The sequence below is a fragment of the Squalius cephalus genome (genome assembly GCF_949319135.1).
Source record: "Squalius cephalus genome assembly, chromosome: 22".
Lineage (NCBI taxonomy): Eukaryota > Metazoa > Chordata > Actinopteri > Cypriniformes > Leuciscidae > Squalius > Squalius cephalus.
The window spans coordinates 16,187,138-16,208,549 of NC_137143.1; the positions used below are offsets into that span (position 1 = coordinate 16,187,138).

Below are 21,412 nucleotides of genomic sequence, written 5' to 3' on the forward strand. Positions count from 1 at the left end.
CTGGGTCTGATTTCATAAAAAACATGCAACATTTGATGACAGATTATACATCCGCGAATCCTCATAATGCCTGTTTGTCTCAGCTCTATTCGAGGCTTGCGTTATTAGCGGAAGCAGTTGACCGAAGTCTCCTTAGATGCAGAGAGAAGACTTTGAGAATGTCATCATGGCTAAAGAACGGAGATGTTAGTGCAAATTCAGACTGTAATTCTTACCGGATGGCACAAAAGAGCCTTTCAGAGCAGAAAATCTTCCTATTCAGTCTAATGTCTAATGAGATCCATTGCTATTCAGGAATGCTGTGTGAATATACATGTAGAGTAAGTTAATGGATGCTGTTTAGAGAATATGCACAGTTCTGGCACTGGAATTTCCTGTAAGATGTCCAGTCTGTCGGGACTCTACAAACTAAAGGAGTAAATATATAGGAACTTAATGCATTCACAACAACATTTGTCTTTTATTTATGTTGATTTGTTTAGTTCAGCATTGTTTGAACAGAGAGGCAAATGTAGGTAGTATGTATCTCGGCACCAACATTCAAAGTGTCCCGTCTCCATCTTTTTCTGCCTTCTTTCCTCGCTCCTCTTATGCTTTTAACAGTGGCCTTCTTTGTCAACGTTTAATGGGGCATGAGGACAGCAAGTGGGTGACACTGAAAGGATGAAGTGCTGGAGATACTCTCCGGCTGCCAGAGTAAGATAGGCAGCCGTTATCTTCAAGTTCTGGGAGATGCTGGACAGCAAAGAATCCGACAGAAAACGAATCATTGTTATATAGTTATTGTTCGACTGTCTTGTATGCCTGACTGCGGCATACGAGCACAATAAAAACAGCAATGTAAAATGAGGCTCTTGGCCGTCGGGGCTTCCTACCACAGTAACATTAGTAAAACTTGAATACATTAGCTCATCTATGAACATGTTTTCTGCCTGAGTCCTGTCAGATTGGAGGTGAAGAACTCCCATGATTCCACGCTCATTCACTGCGTGATTTATTTCATTCTAATGAAATAGCTGCAGGTGCTAAATCACTACTCACAGGTCACTTTATTTGTCAAATAAAAAATGTGGGGTAAATGCACACTGCTTCACTTGGTTTTTCACTTCAATTTGTTTCACTTGGTATAATAGCTTTGTTAATGTTTTGAATAAGCAACCTCTAGCGACAAAACTTACATACTGTGCCTTTAATTTATACTGTGCCTTTAAAGGTAGGGTAGGTCAGAATTGTCTAAAAAAACTTTTATTCAAATTTGTTTAAACTGTCTTTATATACCAATACATAATTAAAATGCAAGTACTCTGAAATAGAGAGTATAAAAAATTGAGTGACTCTAGTGTATTTAATCTTCAATAAACACAGCTCATTAATTCCATTCACTCCCACCTAAAAACGGGTGCGCGACTGCGCGCACGTGGGCAGAGCCAGTAATAGCGGCGGTAGTCATGGCGACGGAGAGTGACAGTCGCGCAAGCCAATCACTTGTTTCGTCCCGGTAGGAATTAATAAGCTGTGTTTTTTGAAGATTAAATACACTATAGTCACTCAATTTTTATACTCTCTTTTTCAAAGTACTTACATTTTAATTATGTATTGGTATATAAAGACAGTTTAAGACAATTTGAAAAAAAGTTCTTTAGACAATTCTTACCTACCCAACCTTTAAGTCTTTAGCTTTATACAGTCAACAAACAATGAAAAACAAAAGAAAATTAAAGAAGCGACTAATTTTACTTTCCTGATCTGACTTATTTCCAGGAGAAACATGATATTCAGTGAGACTAAAATGTAGGACTTGATATTATCTGTTGGGAATTGATTGTATTATGAAAAGTGGGCATTACATACCATAATAGTCAGGTGTTTCTAGGATAGGGGTTGAAAATGAATAGCCTAGTAATCTGTGTTGTCAGTCTAAATGTTTAGATTGTATAGACAAGTTTGTTTTTTTATATTCGGAATAACATGGATTGATGAATTGTGCACAAACAGTGAAAATATGGTCAATATTGATTTCATTTTGATGGCTTGAGCAACATTCATGTCTTTAAGCCTGTGCAAATGCTATGTTTGTTTGTGTTTCTGGAAGACAGGGAGTAAAATCTGTTTTTAAGTATACAATGAGGTCAAGACGGATTTATTTCAATATTTAATGGAAAAACTGCAGTGGGATTCATCGCTGTTATAGTGAATCTTTTTAACATCCCATTGAACTGCACTTTATTTTCTCACACAATTACATTCAGTATTTTCCAAATTATTCTGATCCTTTGTGATTTTGCTATGGCTGTTAATTTAATATGTTGATTTAATTTTAAAAACATTATACAAAATACAGAAATGAACCGTGCTCCCTGAACTGTACATGAAATATTGAATTGAGTGATTAATTGCAATCAATTTAATTAATCTCTTAATATTATAGAATTCATTTGATTAAAATCTAAATCAATCGACAGCCCTAGTTTTTATATAACAAAAGAAAAAGCTCTAAATTGCTCTGCTCTACATGAAACTGGCAAATGAGAGTGACCCCAATCCCTCCCCCACCCCATGTGTATGTAAATTTGTGTCCACATGTGCGAATCAGCTTCATCGTTATTCAACCCGAGCAGCCACGGTCATGTGACTCTGAACCCGGCAAGCTGCTGAGGCTGAGAGGGACCGAACGAGAGAAGGACATAAAATGGATTACAAAGAGAGGGAAAAAGAAGTGTGAAAGATTAGGGATGACAGAGCGATAGCAAGCCAGGAAGGACAGGACGAGGGGGATCTCAGATAATCTCAGATATAATGTCACACCTCAGCTGCACACAGGAAGATGCTTATTAATATAAAGGGGATCAGTCCTGCGGGACACACTGTTAGGTTTCATTAGTGAGGTCTGAACACACAAGGTGTGTGTGTGTTTGCACAGGTGTTATCTCGATCAAAACAATGTCAACAGTTTTCCCCCCTCCATGTCTATAGAGTAACCTCTCGTCATGTGCCGTTCTAATGGCGTGTTCGGCAGACGTGCTAATGAGTTATCCGAACATCTGTGTGCACGTGTGTCCTTCATCTCCCCTCCAAGAACAAGATGGAGAGATGAGGGCTCATTTTGATGACATCACAGGCAGACTGAATGGAGCTTCCCATGAGTCTGCTGGGCTGAGTTGCCATGGTAATCTATATAGTTCATCCTGGATTCCCATTTATGGTTTCCTTGCAGGCATGAGTGCTCCGCCACCACCTCAGACCACACACGCACGCACACGCATCACAGCTCAAGAAAATGACTCACCATGGCAGTGATGCTCTGAGATTGTTTCTTTTATTAGGCAAGCATCACTATTACTGATGCTGTGCTTTAACACTAGTGAATTTTGGTGCAGACCTGAGTCGCATAGTGTATAAACTCACTAAAACCCACTAAAGAAACCTAAGCAACCTTATACGTCCTGGATGTAATAAATGTAATAATCTAGTTGGAGTTAATCAGTATCACCTTCATGTAATTAAGAAATTAAGAGTGCTTAGAGTTTGATAGACATGTCAGATGGGCAACAATCGGGATCCGGAAGTAAAAACTCTATTTTGAACGATAACTTTTAAACCTTTAAAGACAGACCTACTGTGAGCTATGAAGTTGTTAATCCGTAGTATTTGCTTCTGTTGAAGCCGTCAGCCCGAATTATTTCAGTTTATTTTTTTAAATAATCGTATATAACAGCGGAATTCCTGGTGAAAAACTACATTACCCATGATGCTGTACAGAAAATGGCACCAAAATTGCTCTTTAGCTCCGCCCACTCCCATGAAGCACCGCAAATGACACATTCGAATCGATCTCTCTAAGCTCTCAAATACTTAAATATTTGATTTGTGTATGCATATTTTGCAATAAAGTTAAAATGTATTGTTTTTATGTACATAATCAACATTTGTACAATAAAATTTGTATATTTCTCCATAGTTTTTTATTAGATTATGCTGATTAGCTATGTGCTTCATGGATAGTTCTTTCCCTCACTAAAACCTTTTAAGTACACAGCATTTTGTCATTTTGTCTGATTTTCAAATGCTTTGTTGTGTTGTAAAGTTTTTCTTTCTTCAAAGCAGAGACCAGTGAGACAGTTGGGATCGCGTTCAACAGAAGTTGTTCTTTATTGACAACTCCACTGTATGCGGCTGTAGAAACTTCCAACATGATCTGATCTAACATAACTTTACATGTTATCTTATAGGCATTTTAGGAGGAGGGACTTTTGGGGGTGGAGACAAATTCAAACAAAGTATGTAAATGAGTATACAGGTTAAGGTAACAAAAGGTGAGATTCTCAGTGAATCATTCGTGTGCTAATCCCATCAGTCTGAGTGAAACTGGGGCTCGAAGAGCCATTAAAGAAAACAGGAATTGCAACTTTGCTGAGATCTTAACCTTAAAAGCTAAAATCAGTATTCTTCACTGTGATGTTATGTAAGGAAGCATATCTGAAATAGATTCTTAAATTTTAACCCTTCAGTTGCTTCAAATCTAAGTTTGTAATGCTATGATTCACCTAGTAGCTGATTGGCTTGGTTCATGGCTTATAACTCTTTAACAAAGACTTTTTAAAAATCCCTATGGGAAAAAAGAATTGAAAAAAAAAACCCATCTGGAGCCAACGCCGCTGAAAAAGGTGACAGGAACTGTTGAACTCTCGGGTTAATATGGAACCTTATGATTCCTTGTTTCCACATATATTCACTGTTGTTGTCAAACCAACCAAACTTGCAGCATATGCTGATCTCTCCCATGATCCCTTTGGCTCTCTCACATGGACTCTCGTATGTATGTTGGGATGTTCCAGCACACAATTATAATCTTTTCCCATGTGGTCTGTGTCTCATCCGGCCTGAGTTCTCCTGGTCTTTTGTGCTGTGAACAATCTTGTCTTTCTCTTCTTATGGCCCTTAATGTCGTCCATCCATAATGCCATCGTTCTTTCTGCACTCATGTACAAGCGGATCATCTTGCAGTCATCTGTCCCTTTAAAATGAATTGCTTTGGTTCTGCTGTGGGCCGTAGCCAGATGTTACTCTAAAGACATGCTAGTGATTATGTGTGAGCGGTTATTTACCCTGCTAAAGAGAATGAATGAGTACTCCATCTATTCTGGACTGTGGCTGATTTGGATTCTGAGCCACAGGCCAGTGAGACTTTGGCTTCACAGGGGACCAAAACAATGTCATTTATGTTCTGGGGACAACTAGCGGCAGGCCACATTAGTCGTCATGGAAACTGTCAGCCAAGGTTAGGCTCAGGCAGACGGATGCTTATTTTGGGATGTCATCCATTGGTGGTGTGAGAAGGAACGAGGGTCTGTCTGTTATGGCCTCGGTGGGACATTTATTAGGAGTAAATGATGAAACATGTATATCATTAAGTGTATATTTTGCCCTGGAGACATGAATGGACCGGTGTTGAATGCATGTGACATCAGTAAACCAAAGACAATCAGGGGAAAGGATTCTGAGTGGTCCTGTTTAAAATAAAATAGATTACTGAAGAATGAGAATAAAAACACTTCAATGAGCTTGTTGTGTCCAGCAATTGCTTTTTAAAAAAAGTTCCTTTCAGTCTTGACTCATAGCGTCCAAACCTCCCACCCACATGTGCATTTGTTAAAAGTGCTTGCTTGGTTCAAAACAAGTCAAGTATGGCTGCAATGACTAACCAATGAATCTGACAATAACATGAATGTATATAGCATACCTGTACACACCTTTTCAAAAGTTTGGAGTCATTAAGAAAGGAATTAGCCTACTTTTGTTCAGTAATGATGCTTAAATGGATCAAAAGTGACAGTAAAACGTTTATAGTTTCACAAAAGATTTCTATTTCCAATAAATGCTGTTCTTTTGAACTTTGTATTAATCAAAGAATCCTAACAAAATGTATGGTTTCCACAAAAATATTACTGTAAGCAAGCGCAACTGTTTTCAACATTACTAATAATGAGAAATGTTTCTTGAGCAGCAAATCATCATATCATGTTTTTTACTGTATTTTTTGATTAAATAAATGCTTCGGTGAGCATAAGAGACTTCTTTTAAAAACATAAAAATAATCTTACAGACTCAACTTTTGAATGGCATTGTGCATGTGTTTATATGTTTATATGTATATGTAGGCTTTAGGCTTAGGATTGATATGGATTGTACGTTGAGTTAGGCTGCGTTTACACTCGGCACTCTACACCGATCAAGCAGATCGGATCATAAGCCAATCAGGACACAGTGCGTTTACACCTGTCCACATCAAGTGGCTTCTGTTTCTGGATAACAGATCGGATCTCGCATTCCCGTGAAAAAAAAAGAAAAAAAAGGAAAGTCAACCTGAAGTGGTGGGTTTTCTTTTAAAAACAGTTTTCAGTCGGGGGACATTTTACAAATCTCGCAAAATGAGGAGGATGAAGAGGCTGCAAGTACTAATAATGTGGATAGATGCCGTAATGGAAATGGTACAGAGAAACGTATCCGAGAACGTTGCCAGCTGTGGTGGGAAAAATGTGTGTTTTTTACAGAAAATGAATGGTTCTGCAAGATAAGGGTGCGAAAGCAAACATTTCAGTATATTTGCGATGTACTTCGCACTCGACTGTTTAGAAACCACACTTCTACGTGCAGCAATTCCTGGAGAGAGGAGGGGGAATAATGACAGTGGGGGGTCCACCTGTGAATGCAGACACGATGGCTGGATTGCGTTTACAGTACATTACACAGATCCGATGACTACCTCCAAACCTGGACACGCTGATCGGATATCATTCCGATCAGAAACGCGTTTACACTTGTCTTTTTAATGTATATGTGGACAACATCCGGATACAGGTCGCATGTTAATGCCAAGTGTAAATGCAGCCTTATTTGTCAGTGATCATCTATAAGAGAACATGAATTTGTATGTGTGACTGTGTGTTTAATCATTGTGCTTTGTTTTGCAGCGAAACGATGAGGAAGCTGTGCTGGACAGGGGTGGAACTCGTTCCATGCTCAACACGAATTTTGAGAAAGAGGAGCTTGAAGGTAATTTAAGCTCACACACTCCAAACCTATGAGTCAAACACACTGCCTGTGATGAATTATTATTATAAAAAAATAAATGATTAAATGCTTAAAACATTAATTTAAGTTTGTTAAATCAGCACAAAATATTCAGAATATAAAATTTTTAGCTTTTTGTGCAATTGTTGCATGTTGCAACTCACTTATAGCAATCTTATACCAGTAGAACCTTTCACTCACAGCAAAAATTACACCAAATTATTTCTAAATTATGTATGTGTAGTCTAAAGGCCTCTGGTGAGTAAAATGGGTAAATTCCCCAATATTACACCAGTATTATTTATCAAAGCAGCATAAAGTTGATTCTTGACATTAATAGCTCCAGAAGAGCATGTGTTGTGCACAATGCTGGGTAGCTGATAACATGTATTCTGGATTACTTAATCAGATTCTAAAAATTAAGTACTTTTAATTATATTACATTAATAATTCATTGATTCTCCCTACAGTACCTGTACTACTTATTTTTTATCTTTTAAATTTTGCTCTCTAAAAAAAGACTACTGCTTATGTACGTTCAGAAGGTCTTCCAGGTTTGTGGGACTGCACCCACAGACCAGCCACTAGTCATGTGCCGATCATTGAAATCCGAGACCCATGCACACAGCATTTGATCTCAACATTGCATATCTAATCAGCTCCTGATGAACACATTATTTATTGTTTGAATTATCACTCAGTGAGTCATTTAAACATGTTTTACTGTCTTTGGAAGGCTTTTGTCTTTTAAACACATTAAAATGTACAAACAAACTCACATAATTCATATTTACATGCAATACAGGAATTCCCCAACTTGTTTTCAGCTGAAAGAAGAATGATAATAATTCAAATCAATTAAAATAAATAAAATTCAGTTCACGGTTCTCTGTCATTTAATGATAACATGACATGCAGGCAAACAAACAATTTTTTAAATCTCTTTTTTAGTAAGTGTTTTATTTAGATTTTTATGTATTTTAATTTTACATTTTGAATTACTCAATGATTTAATTACTTAGTAGCTTTTCATTAAACAAATGCTAGTCCATCACGGACCTGGGATAAACCCAGACTGGAATTTATATATTTATACAGTAATTGACTCAAATTTGTAAGTAATATACCCAGCACTGGTTGAGCACCAAAGTCACTTTAAAAAGGCATTTACCAGGCATTAAACTCATAGATGCCAACATACAAGCTCAAAAACCCATATTAGAATGCTGCCCTTATTTTCAGAGAACAGAGAGTAGAGAGTAAATGAATCCAGTGTTTGACATTAGCTGTTCTTAGTCCTGAGGAAATATTCCATTTAGAGAAACATTTCATTCCAGCTTACACACACACACACACACACACACACACACACACACACACACACACACACACTCGGAGCCAAAGAGTGTCTGTGCCTGAAGAATGTTTCATCCTTATCCTTACTTAACCCTTGAGAAGACCCCGTAATTTCAGAGAAAGGGTGTGTGAATAGTGTGTGTCTGTGTAAAATTTTTATTTTTATGTTTGATTATTATGTTACCAACATGTTATGTTTCCTTTTAAAGGTCAGTTTTTGTCATTTCTGTCAGTTAATTAATTATTCTTCTCCTCAAATTATTTTAAGATGTTCCTCCGACCTAATCAAAACCAATTAGACAGTATTGAAGCTTTACCCATCTGTTTTACCATAAATGATGCATGCACATTTCATAAAGGAGACTGGTATCCATGCTAGTAACATTGTTTCTGTTTGCAGTCAGTTTGCCCCAGAAACTATACAAAGACTATATATATATTTTAAGTATATTTGTTCTTCAAATAGCCTCACAGACCCAATAGAGAACCTGAGGTTTTTGGATTTTAGTGGGTTAAAATGTGTTAAAAGGACCTAAAACCCTCATCATCATGTAATTCCAAACTTGTAAGTCTTTATTTTGATGGTCCTTTTAACACATTATACTGACTAAAGTAACGTTGCACCTACATGTCTACTAACTGTCATTCGTAGAGTATTAGTAGACATGTAGTTGCAAAGTTACTTATAGTCAGTATAATGTCTGTTGGAGGATCATCATAATAAAGAGATATTAAGCAGACAGTGTATTAATACTCTAATGAGAGTTAGTTGACATCTAGTTGCAAAGTTACTTATAGTCAACAGAATGTTCAAAAGGGACCATCAAATAAAGTGTTAACATCTTTCTTTTGTGGAACACAAAGGAAGATGTTTTGAAGAATGTCTTTTTTTGTTCCATACAATGAAGTCGATGGGCTCCAATGTTGTTTAATTCCCAACGTTCTTCAAAATCTTTATTTGTTGTATCTTTATTCTAAGACAAACTGACCTATTAATTTAATACCCAAAACTATTAAGGTTTTTGTAACTGCTCTGTATTGTAGTGTTTAGATGTTGTTTAGAGGATGTTTCACTGATTTAAGAGAAAGTGACTCAGCTTTGTATGAACTACCACATGGGCACACACATACCTCAAGACTGCAGGGGGAAGATATCAGTGAAGGTAATGAGATAAAAGCACACATGCGTCTGTTTGTGTTGGCCCTGGAGGTCTTTATCACTTATTTAGATGCTAAATTGCACGACTGAGTGAGTAGATGAAACTAAAGCTCATTAGAGTGTGTCTCTCTGAAGAGTGAGACGCAGGTTATATTAAAAACTGATGAGGTGATTCAGAAGAGACAGTCAGCATGGGCCATCAGCCGTTTCTATATGCAGATCTGCTTTTGGTCTCCATCTGTCTGCTTCACACACTTAAGTTGTGACGTAAAGGTCTGATTTGTGGCTCCTGCTTCTCTGTGTCAGTGCCCAGGGCTGGAATCACACACACACACGTGCTCTCTCCCCACAGACGAACACTGTCAGGATTCATCTCTGTTGAGAGAGACACAGTGAGCTGGAGGGACGGGGCTGCAGAGAGAGAGAGAGAGAGAGAGAGAGAGGGATTTAATGCTATAGTTTAATCTGAGACCGTAAACAAGAACAGAAACACAAAGTACAGAATCACTGAATCTGACTACAAATGACTACAGAGATTGAATCTTACACAACAGTCTTCTACATCTGTTAAACACTTCTAAGATGAACAAATAAATTAACTATTCATCTTAAAGCTGCAGTCCGTAGTTTTTCCTCTTTGTCGCCATCTCTGTTCGAAATCTGCAATTGCAGTTATTCATGGAATTATCAACTTTACGTGGGTTGTGCCTCGGCACGGCACGGCACGGATGAATCCAATCAGTCACCGCGCCAGTGTGGATACTGTCATTCGCAATCACAGATTCTACTTTTTGGAAGTATGACCAACATAATAATTTTCACCGAAAAATGTCATCTGAACAAATAGCCTAAGTAACATCACGTCAAACCGTGCAAATTATACTTTGTTCTCAAATTGTTAATGTTAACAACATCAGCGTTGCGTGACTACATTTAATGTGTATTAGGGCTACCTAGTTCAGTACTCCGTAACTCAATTAAGCGAACAAGTGTGCTACTGTTACATAATTGAACCATTGAAAAGTCTTACCTGACCAGCAGAAAAAAGCCATCTCTGCGTTCGTTTTAAACCCCTTCAAAACACGGAGTTCACGCCACCTTTCAAAAGCCCTTCCGATATTTATCCGTGTTTTCGCATGGGCCCGGTTGCAGTCTCTTCTGTAGCCACTCCGAAGTCCGAAGTCTTTTGCATTTTACAACGGGTGAATCTCCAGTTGTCACTGGTGATTGTCGTTTGAACCTTTCTGGATCCGCCATCAAATTGATAAGTTTAATTATATCAAGTGCTGTGAGAAAAGGCTATATCTCCACCTCCAACATCCTCACACGCAATATAGCCTACTAGTCGGGACATCTTCTTTATGTGTACGGTACAGATGTGACGTAATGACGCAAAGACATGCTTGAATTTCCTGCGGAAATCCACCAGTACCACTGGAATTAAAAACATTATTACAAGCTTACCGTTTTGAATCGAGCTAAGGCAAGCAGATAGTTTTGAACACTGGCTGGTTATGTACTTGCTCAAAAATTTATTTTGGAAATTTTTTAACCCAAAAAAGTTACAGACTGCAGCTTTAAAGTAACAGTTCAACAGTGACAGCTCCAAAATGAAATGGTTAGTTTTTATAGTGTCATTAAAGCCAAAGTAAATTGTATGAACATATAATGAAATACCCCCCCCCCCCCGCCCCCCCCCCCCCCACACACACACACAAACAAAACTATCCACATTTTGCAATATGGAAGTTAGTTATTTTCTGTGAATGTGCAAGACTTACAATTCATTAGCCACTATAGGTAAATAAGAAGAATAAAACAGTAAAACTATTTGCGCTACAAACCCGATGTCCCCGATATACTTAAAGCGAAATCGAAAGATGAACTGGTGTGACGTCATTTCGAACAAAATCAGGCCAAAATGTAGTTCGTTTCAGGAGTTCAAAACAGCTTGCCAAAGCGAACTTTCTGGAAAAATTGGTAAACACCTTCAAACTACCATTGGTACATGGTGATTCCGTAATAGGTAGGTGCGCTCTGGGGCTCAGCTCTCTTTGTCATGGAAATCTTCTCCGGTTCATTTCCTATATTGAATCCGTCGAGACAGCTTCAAAAACTACCCTGTAACCAATCACGTCAACGTGTGGGAGGCCTTTAGCATATCAGTAATGCTGCGAAGCTGGGGAATCCAGTGCGTTGACCAGTTTATTTTTCAATTTGGGTGAATGATTCCTTTGATTTTATATAGTAGTTATTTTGTTAAAGGAACACTCCACCGTTTTTTCATATTAAACTATGTTATTCCCTTAAATAAGACGAGTTGATACATACCTCTCTCGTCTCAGTGCGTGCACTCGATCGCTCTGGCGCGCGGCGACACTTTGATAGCACTTAGCTTAGCCCAGTTCATTCATTAGGGACCAAACAGAGATGAAGTTAGAAGCGACCAAACACCTCCACGTTTTCCCTATTTAAATACAGTTACACGAGTAGTAACATGACCAAGTATGGTGACACAAAATAAAACGTGGCACTTTTCTAAGCGGGTAAAAAGGATAACTATAATGTATGGCGGAATAGCACTGGGAGCACTTCGACTCGGCGTAGTAAAAAGTCACTCCTGAAAAATCCTCTCCCCCTCTCCCTCTCACTTCTGTCATTAGAACCAACGTGACTTTTTACCAAGCCGAGTCGAAGTGCTCCCAAGTGCTATTCCGCCATACATTATAGTTATCCTTTTTACCCGCTTAGAAAAGTGCCACGTTTTATTTTGTGTCACCATACTTGGTCGTGTAACTACTCGTGTAACTGTATTTAAATAGGGAAAACGTGGAGGTGTTTGGTCGCTTCTAACTTCATCTCTGTTTGGATCCTAATGAATGAACTGGGCTAAGCTAAGTGCTATCAAAGTGTTGCCGCGCGCCAGAGCGATTGAGTGCACGCACTGAGACGAGAGAGGTATGTATCAACTCGTCTTAGTTAAGGGAATAACATAGTTTAATATGAAAAAACGGTGGAGTGTTCCTTTAAGGTCGTTTTGTGATAACTGCATTCTTCTGTTTATCCCTGGCAGGCCACCGTACCCTCTACATTGGGGTGCATGTACCTTTGGGTCGGAGATCACACAGACGGCATCGTCACCATGGACACCGTCACAGGAAGAGGTCACGGGAAAGAGACTCTGGAACCGAAGATGGCAGAGAATCACCTTCATACAGTAAGACTGACACTCTTGAAGGATAAATGAAAACTTGATGTCAAAAAGGACAGAAATAAGATAGAAAAACTCTTGTTTCTCTCTAGCGGACACACCATCACAGCGTGTACAGTTTCTGCTTGGAATGGAGGATGATGAGGAACACATTCCTCATGCTCTTTTCACCGAGCTGGACGAGATCTGCCTGAAAGAGGGAGAGGATGCGGAATGGAAAGAGACGGCTAGGTACGAATCCACACAAATTCAACAAGGTGCTGAAACATTCTTCTAAGATTTTGGTCCATATTGATATGATAGCAACATACAGTTGCTGCAGATTTGTTGGCTGGACATCCATGAGGGGAATTTCCCATTCCACCACATCCCAAAGGTGCTCTATTGGACTGAGATCTGGTGACTGTGGAGGTTGAGTATAGCGAACTCATTGTCATGACCAAGAAACTAGTTTGAGAGGCTTTGTTACTTGGAGCATTATCCTGCTGGAAGTAGCCACCAGAAAATGGGTACACTGTGGTCATAAAGGGATGAACATGGTCAGCAGCAATAATCAGGTAGTGGCGTTTAAATGATGCTCAATTAGTGCTAAGGAGCCCAAAGTGTGGCAAGAAAATATCCTTTACACCATTACACCACCAGCAGCCTGAACCGTTGATACAAAGCAGGATGGTGTCCATGTTTTCATGTTGTTTACGCCAAATTCTGACCCTATCATCTAAATTTTGCAGCAGAAATCGAGACTCATCAGACTAGACAGTGTTTTTCCAGTCTTCTATTGTCTAATTTTGGTGAGCCTGTGCGAATTGTAGCCTCAGTTTCTTGTTCTTAGCTGACAGGAGGGATCTTCTGCGGCTGTAGCCCATCTGCTTCAAGGTTCAGAGATGATCTTCTGCAGACCTAGGTTGTGATTTGAATTTCTGTTGTCTTTCTATCAGCTTGAACCAGTCTGGCCATTCTCCTCTGAACTCTGTCTTCAACAAGGCATTTTCGCCTAGAACTTCCACTCACTGGATATTTTCTCATTTTCGGCCCAGAAACAAACAGTGGAGTGCGATTAAAGGTGTTTTAAATCAAGAGCAAACCTACTTAAGAGCAATATTTGCGGTTTGGAATAAGAGATTAGGAGAGGATTGGGCATGTATCCATTACAGCTAATGCAATACCAGTTTGTGGTACTGCAGCTAAATGAGAAAACTAATTTAATTGTCATTGTCATTCTCTCTTTTTTTCCTCCCACTCTTCCTGTTCTTCTCTCTCATGTCCCTTATTTGTCTCTAGATGGCTGAAGTTTGAGGAGGATGTGGAGGATGGAGGGGAGAGGTGGAGTAAGCCATACGTGGCTACTCTTTCCCTTCATAGCCTGTTTGAGCTGCGGAGCTGCATCCTAAATGGCATCGTCATGCTGGACATGAGGGCCAACTCACTGGAGGAGATTGCTGGTACAGAGTCTGAAAACATTGCCCAAACCTGATCTTCTAAAGGCCTTCCTCACAGATCTAAATCAATCAGCATTTTAATGTTTGATTTCAGTTTGCAATACAGGCCCATTTAACATTTAGGGCCCTATTTTAACGATCTGAAACGCAAGTATCAAATGCGAAACGCAAGTAACTTTGTGGGCGGATCTCTTGCGCCCGACGCAAATCTAAAATGGGTTGGTCTGAAGTAGCTACATTACTCATAGGTGTGGTTTGGGCGTAACGTGAAATAAACCAATCAGAGCATCATCTCACATTCCCTTTAAGAGCAGGCGCGCTTGTTCCATGGCGGATTGCTATTATAACTGCGGATTTGCCAGGCGCACGCCAGGAGCGGTTCACAGCCGAGGAGACCGACGTTCTCGTCAGGGCCGTAAAAGACAGAGAAGTGACATTGTATGGGGATGGGAGAAAACCACCCAAATTCAGTTAAACAGGCGTGTAAAAATTTGGGTAAATGTGTAAGCTAGATTTTTGCCTATTTTTTCACATCTTCATGGACATCACAATGATTTCCCTCATGTGGAATATTTTTCCTTGTAATTATGTATGGTTTGCAAAAATGGCAACTGCTGCGTTTGTGTGTAGATGAGAGAAGCAAAGTGTATGTGCATTGTGCACACGCTACATTATGGCCAAGCATGCGCCCTTAAAATAGCATCTGAACGCACCAGTGAAAACGCGCCACTGACTTTAGACTAGGTTTTTCCTGGTCTGTGGCGGAATTGTTTTCTGGAACTGCAAAATAGCAGCAGGGAACGTTTGCGCCAGAACACGCCTCCTCTGTTCGCTGAACCGCCCCCGGGAGTGCAAGTTAATTTCCTAATTTACCGACGTATGTCTGTCGAGGGAAAAGTCCGCTGTGCGTCGGGTGCAAAATAGGAATGATACATGCGTCGTTGTACAAAGTCAATTGCGCTGGGTGCAAGATAGGGCCCTTAGTGTCCCACTTAACATACTGCACATCCTAAATTATATTCAAGATTAGATTAGTGCATCCCAAATGATAGTACATTGCAAATATAGTATTGATTTCAGTTTGCTATACACGCCCATTTAACATTTAGTGTCCCACTTAACATACTCCACATCCTCAATTATATTCAAGATTAGATTAGTGCATCCCAAATGATAGTACATTGAAAATATTGTGCTACAGTTGCTTGTTGATATCCTTTTTAGGGTGGATTTTCGAGATCTTTGCATGTCTTTCAGCTAATATGCTAATGCGTGCCACAATTATTGGCACCCCTTCATTTAATACTTTGTGTGACCTCCCTTTGCCAAGATCAGGTTGATGAACATATGGCAAGGGATCTGAAACCATTTCTCCATATTCCTCCTGAGACCTCTGAATCTCCAGATCCTTCAGATTCAAAGATCCATGCTTGTGGACTTTTTTCTTTAGCTCATCCCACAGGTTTTTTATGGGTCAGGGCACTGCTGTGTCCATGGCAAAACCTTCATTCTGTGGTCAATGAGCTATTCTGTTGTTTATTTTGGGTTGTGCTTTTGATCATTGTCATGCTGGAAGATCAAACCACAGCCCAGTTTACAGCATTAAAGATCCACCACCACACTTCCCAGTGGGGATGAGGTGCTTTTCTACATGGATATGTTTCTGTCAATGCCAAACCCACCTTGGGTGTTTGATCTCATCTGACCATAAAACCCAGTCTCACTGAAAGTTCCAGTAATGTCTGGCAAACTGTAGGTGTATGCAATTGCTGTCTGATGTCACCAAATTATTTTTTTATTGCAACATTCCCAAACAAGTTGTGAATATATTGCTGAGGTCTGATCATAGTTTTGGAGACTTTCTGACCCCATGGCCCAACTAGCATCTGCAATTCTCCAACTTTGATCCTTACAGTTTGTTTGGCGACTCAAACATCCCACTCAGTACGTGTAAGGCCAATATAGACACACATCCTCTTCCAGGTAGATTGTTTCAATCTCCAGTTGATTTAAACTTTTTAATTATTGCCCAGATAGTGGAAATGAGTATTCAAACAATTACACTATTATCTTATAATCATTTCTTGATTTGTGCAGGTCATCAACAACCTTTTGTCACACATCATTACTGTATTCTCAGGTCTTTCCCATATGGATGACAATAGGGATTTGGCCTGTGTGTCACTTCATATTTAGAGCACAATGAAACAGCAAGACTTATCACTTAATTGTGCCTGATCACTAAGGTGAACTTAGAAACATACCATATTAATTAGTATGCTCTTCAGTTTCAGGTCTTTCCCTAACCCTTTCCATTACATGGCTTGGGACTCACACACATCTCCATGCTAAAGTGTTAATTAAAAAAGAAAATCTTACTAACCCCAAACTTTTGAATGGTCATGTAAATTCTATAGAAATGACTTTATTTATTTCCTTTTTTTTAAAGATATGGTTTTGGACCAGCACGAGACGTCAGGTTTATTGGGAGAGGAGGTGAGGAAGAAGGTCCGAAATGCTCTCCTTAAACAGCACCACCATCAGAACCAGAAGAAACTGGCTAACCGGATTCCCATCGTACGCTCTTTCGCAGATATCGGCAGAAAGCAGTCCGAACCACACTCCATGGATAAGAATGGTACTGCTCCACACGCTCCAGCAGACGCATTGTTCTACATTTGCCATGCATGTGTCTTATCATTCTTTTTTAATGGTGTCTGTCTGTGTTTCCCAGTTATCTTCATGACCAATTCGCTCCCCAGTCCCCGCTCCTCTCTCTGGTCTAGGTTCAGTCGCAGTGTGAGAAACAGACAGGTGCTCTTATGTAAAGCCTGGTCCATTAGGTATCCCAAGTGTGTGTCAGCTCCCCAGAAACCCCACACATGCTCTTCTGCCCCCCCTGCCCCAGACAACCCCCTCATCCGACCCAAAAAATGCTTCATCCCCTTCAGCAAACGATTAAGCCAGCCTTCCGGCTACCATGTCATCCCCACCATCGACCCTGAAGAAGAGCCACTATCAGGCAATATGATCACAGATACGCTTGTACTCTAAAGGTGCAGTCACATTAGTGAAATTTCAGCAATATTTTGCGACCAGAAACAGTCCATTGTCAAAAGTGTGGTGATGTATGAAGCACCGCTCACACAGAAATCACATTCAAACCAAGCAGCTTTCCACGCAGTGAATTTGTTTGACCAACTTGAACCCAAAGCGAAATCCACATGCAGAAATCGCCCTCTTGCCCTTTTGCCTCATGCGAAATTTCTGATCATGTGGATTCCTATTGAAATAACTGGATTTGGCTTGCAGAAATTGTGGAAAATAATTAATGTGACCACACCTTAATGCATAGATATGGAATATATAGATACCGTAATCAGGTGATCCCATGTCAGTTCATTTGCATGTTTATGGGTGAATCTTGGCCTTTCCAATGTGGTGGATATGCAAATGTATCATGGTAATTAGCAATAGTTGATAGAGTACAGAGTTATTAAGGGTGTGTTCATACTTGTATTTCAGTTCTCTTGGTTATTCCAAATTTCCATTTACAGTAGTCCTTGTTCACTTTGCAAAAGTGAATAACATTCATTTTTATGACGTGTGCTGTGCATAACAATGCTGTGTGCTCTTTGTTAGTGCTTACTAGTATTTTTTTCATTTTTACACAAGAGAAGTCACAAAGAGCTTATAAAATGTGTCAATTAATCAAAACAGCGGAAGGAATTCCTCTGTTACATATACAAATGAAGATCTGCTTTAAGGAGATGGCGGTTCCGTCGCCTGTACCAAACTGTAATGGGCAACATATCTCCAATGCTGAGAAGAACCAGGTATCCTTGAGCATTCTGTCCTTTTTAGGGTTGCATCTTGTGACATCACATCCTGTTTTGGGTTTGTTTAGAAGTCTTTGTTCCGTATTAATCTTATATTTCATTCTAACTACACCAGAGTTTGTTTGAGAACAGATCCTTTGTCTCAGTCCACTTGTTTGGTACGCTCCAAAGTTCGAATTGGAGCATTCAAACTTATTCAACTGAACAGCACTAACAGAGCAACACCAGAGTTTTAATCGAACCAAACCTGCCAAGTGTGAACACACCCTTAGGTATTCCATATCTATTCTCTAATCAACAACACACTTAGCGTTAGCATAGCATTTAACCACTTAAATTTGCATTTAACCACATATGAAGTAGTTTTTAGAGTACTGCAATTTGTAGTTTACTATTAGATATCCAACCTCATCTAATTGTTTCTTCACTGCTTCTAGATTCAGGTTTTAAATTTGATTTAGATTTAGACAATGCTAGGAGGTTTGTAACTGACTTCCTTAATCTGTTTCTTACAAATATTTTTAAACAGGTAAGTGTGCATAGGTCTTAATCTCTCTATGACCTTAACATTACTGTCTTTCTTCTAAACAATCTAATCTGTTTTTATATGTTAGGCTGTTATATATTTCCTCTGTTTTGTGTGTTTGCTGCACTGCTTCCAGGTCAGATGGTGTCTCCTCAGGCTCAGCCCACCACTACAGAGGGACGTGGGGATGGCAGTCGTGAGAACAGTGCTGTTGACTTCAGCAAAGTAAGAATCACATTTCAGACAGTTTTAAATCTTACTCCAGAACTTAAATATACAAATATACACTACCATTCAAAAGTTTGGTGTGAGTAAGATTTTTTCAGCAAGGATTCATTAAATTGATCAACAGTTACAGTAAAGGCTTTTACATGGTTACAAAAGTTTTCTATTTCAAATAAATGCTGTTGTTTCAAACATTCTTATTATCAAAAAATCCTGAAAAAAATGCATCATGGTTTCCACAAAAAATATTTTGCAGCTGTTTTCCACTCAGATAATAATAAGAAGTGTTTCTTGAGCACCAAATCATCATATTATAATTTCTGAAGCATCTGACATTTAAGACTGGAGGAATGGCTGTTGAAAATTCAGCTTTGCCATCACAAGAATAAATTACATTTGAAAATAAATTAAAATAGAAGACAGTTATTTTAAATTGTAATAATATTACTGTTTTTACTGTATTTTTGATCAATAAATGCAGCATTGATGAGCATAAGCATTCTTTCAAAAACATCAGACTTTTGATTGGTAGTGCAACAAATAAATGTAATTACATCGTTTAAATAATGATAACTAAAAAGGTAGATAGATTTAGGGGCAACACTGTGCTTTATAAGCATGCTTTATCAACAGATAAAGGTTCATACCAACAATTTTAATGCCATGATAGTGTCAGTGTTGATGGTTTAAAAAAAGTTAAGTTAAAAAAGGAAGCATGTTTTTGTGTCTGCAGATAGACCTCCACTTCATGAAGAAAATTCCACCGGGGGCTGAGGCATCCAACATCCTGGTGGGTGAGCTAGAGTTTCTGGAGAAACCTGTGGTGGCCTTCATCCGTCTGTCTCCCGCTGTGCTGCTCAACGGCCTGGCAGAGGTTCCCATCACCACCAGGTAAGAGCAGAGTGATCTGTGCAAAAAACACATAAAATGTCTCTCTCATTCAAGTTTATTTTGCAGAGCGGTGTGCCTCAGAGTTCACTCCTAAGCCCTTTGTCATTGTGCAGGTTTCTCTTTATTCTGCTGGGGCCGATGGGGAAAGGGCCTCAATACCATGAGATTGGCCGTTCCATCGCCACCCTCATGACAGATGAGGTTAGTGTTATGGGCAATAACTAATTACTGTTTATTTCTCTTCATGATGATATACTATAGGCAACTGGCTATTAATGTATGTGTGCTAATTTCACATGAACGTCTCTTTTTCAGGTGTTTCATGATGTGGCTTATAAAGCAAAGGATCGTTCTGACCTTGTGGCAGGAATCGATGAGTTTTTGGACCAGGTGACTGTGCTGCCCCCAGGCGAGTGGGATCCCACCATCAGAATAGAACCGCCCAAAAACGTGCCCTCACAGGTAACCCAGTTCTCAAACTCCATGTGCTAATTGCGCTAATAAATGTGCTAATAAATGCGCTAATAACACAGATCTGATACTGGAATTAGTAATGCCCTGAAATTTCGACAACTGAAAATATTCCAGCCAAAAATTAATTTTCGGTTTTGGCCAAAAAGTTTTGGAGGGCCAAAATTATTGGGAAGAATCCCAATTCAGCGTCAGTGCGGAGTATGTGTGAACCGATGATTCTTTTCATCTTTACTAATTGTTACAGTACAAAATAAACATGAATGAACATCATTCAGAGGTTATGTTGAAAGATACCTACTGAAATGTATCATCATGTCTCATGTAATCACTCAATCAGATTGTAAACAATATGTCACATAAAGTTACATTTACCTCAGGAAAGCTCATTAGTCAGCTACAGTACTGTAGTTAGCCATAGCAGTTAGTCAACTCTAGAGAGAAGCATTTTGCTAAATATATGTAATATATTGCATATTCATTATATTTTTACTTTACTTTTTTTTTTATTGTATGTTTGAATAAAACTCATGAACAAACTGTTTAAATGTTTATATTTCAACAAAGAATTGGAGTAGAAACATAATCTTAACTTTAAAAGTTGATATAAAACTGCCTTGTGTGAAATTTAAATGTTAATATCAAACTTAGTTTTTAATTGAATGTTGATTATTAAATACCTTTAATTACTTAATTGATTATTAAATAAAAGTTATTTTCGGTTTTAAGCTGAATGAAAACTTTAATTTCATTTCAGTGCATCACTAGCTGGAATAGTTCATATTCTTATCTCCAGTCTGAAATCAGTGGTAATGTCGGTTTATGTCTAAATCTGGCAGGAGAAGCGGAAGGTTCCTCCTCTGGCCAATGGAGGGGCTGATCTGGGGGAGAATCAGGAGCACGGAGGCCACGGAGGACCAGAACTGGAGCGCACAGGGAGGTGAGTAATCTGTGAATATGTACTGTCCATAACTTTTTGTGTTCATAAATTCTGTCAATATCTGAGACAGACCCAGATCCCAGATGATGTCTTTTAATTATATCTACAGGTTATTTGGTGGTTTATTTCTGGACATCAAGCGTAAGGCTCCTCACTACCTGTCAGATTACACAGATGCCATAAGTTTGCAGTGTCTCGCCTCCTTCCTCTTCCTGTACTGCGCCTGCATGTCTCCTGTGATCACCTTCGGAGGTCTCCTGGGAGAAGCTACAGAAGGACGCATA

At 39.1% G+C, this 21,412-nt stretch overlaps 1 protein-coding gene across 5 annotated transcripts in view; it reads left to right on the forward strand.

The window, feature by feature from the left end:
* slc4a10a (solute carrier family 4 member 10a) overlaps window positions 1-21,412 on the forward strand; it is a 52,537-nt gene that overhangs the window by 14,548 nt on the left and 16,577 nt on the right. For 4 of the 5 annotated variants that reach the window (XM_079857015.1, XM_079857017.1, XM_079857018.1 and 1 more), the window contains 11 exons: window positions 6,972-7,053; window positions 12,660-12,803; window positions 12,890-13,028; window positions 14,079-14,239; window positions 16,686-16,874; window positions 18,738-18,826; window positions 19,560-19,717; window positions 19,831-19,918; window positions 20,033-20,179; window positions 21,028-21,128; window positions 21,238-21,412. In XM_079857015.1, the coding sequence (XP_079713141.1) occupies window positions 6,972-7,053; window positions 12,660-12,803; window positions 12,890-13,028; window positions 14,079-14,239; window positions 16,686-16,874; window positions 18,738-18,826; window positions 19,560-19,717; window positions 19,831-19,918; window positions 20,033-20,179; window positions 21,028-21,128; window positions 21,238-21,412 (1,473 nt within the window). Of the gene's footprint in view, window positions 1-6,971; window positions 7,054-12,659; window positions 12,804-12,873; window positions 13,029-14,078; window positions 14,240-16,685; window positions 16,875-18,737; window positions 18,827-19,559; window positions 19,718-19,830; window positions 19,919-20,032; window positions 20,180-21,027; window positions 21,129-21,237 lie in introns of those variants that run through there. The other variant, XM_079857014.1, reaches the window with a different exon arrangement.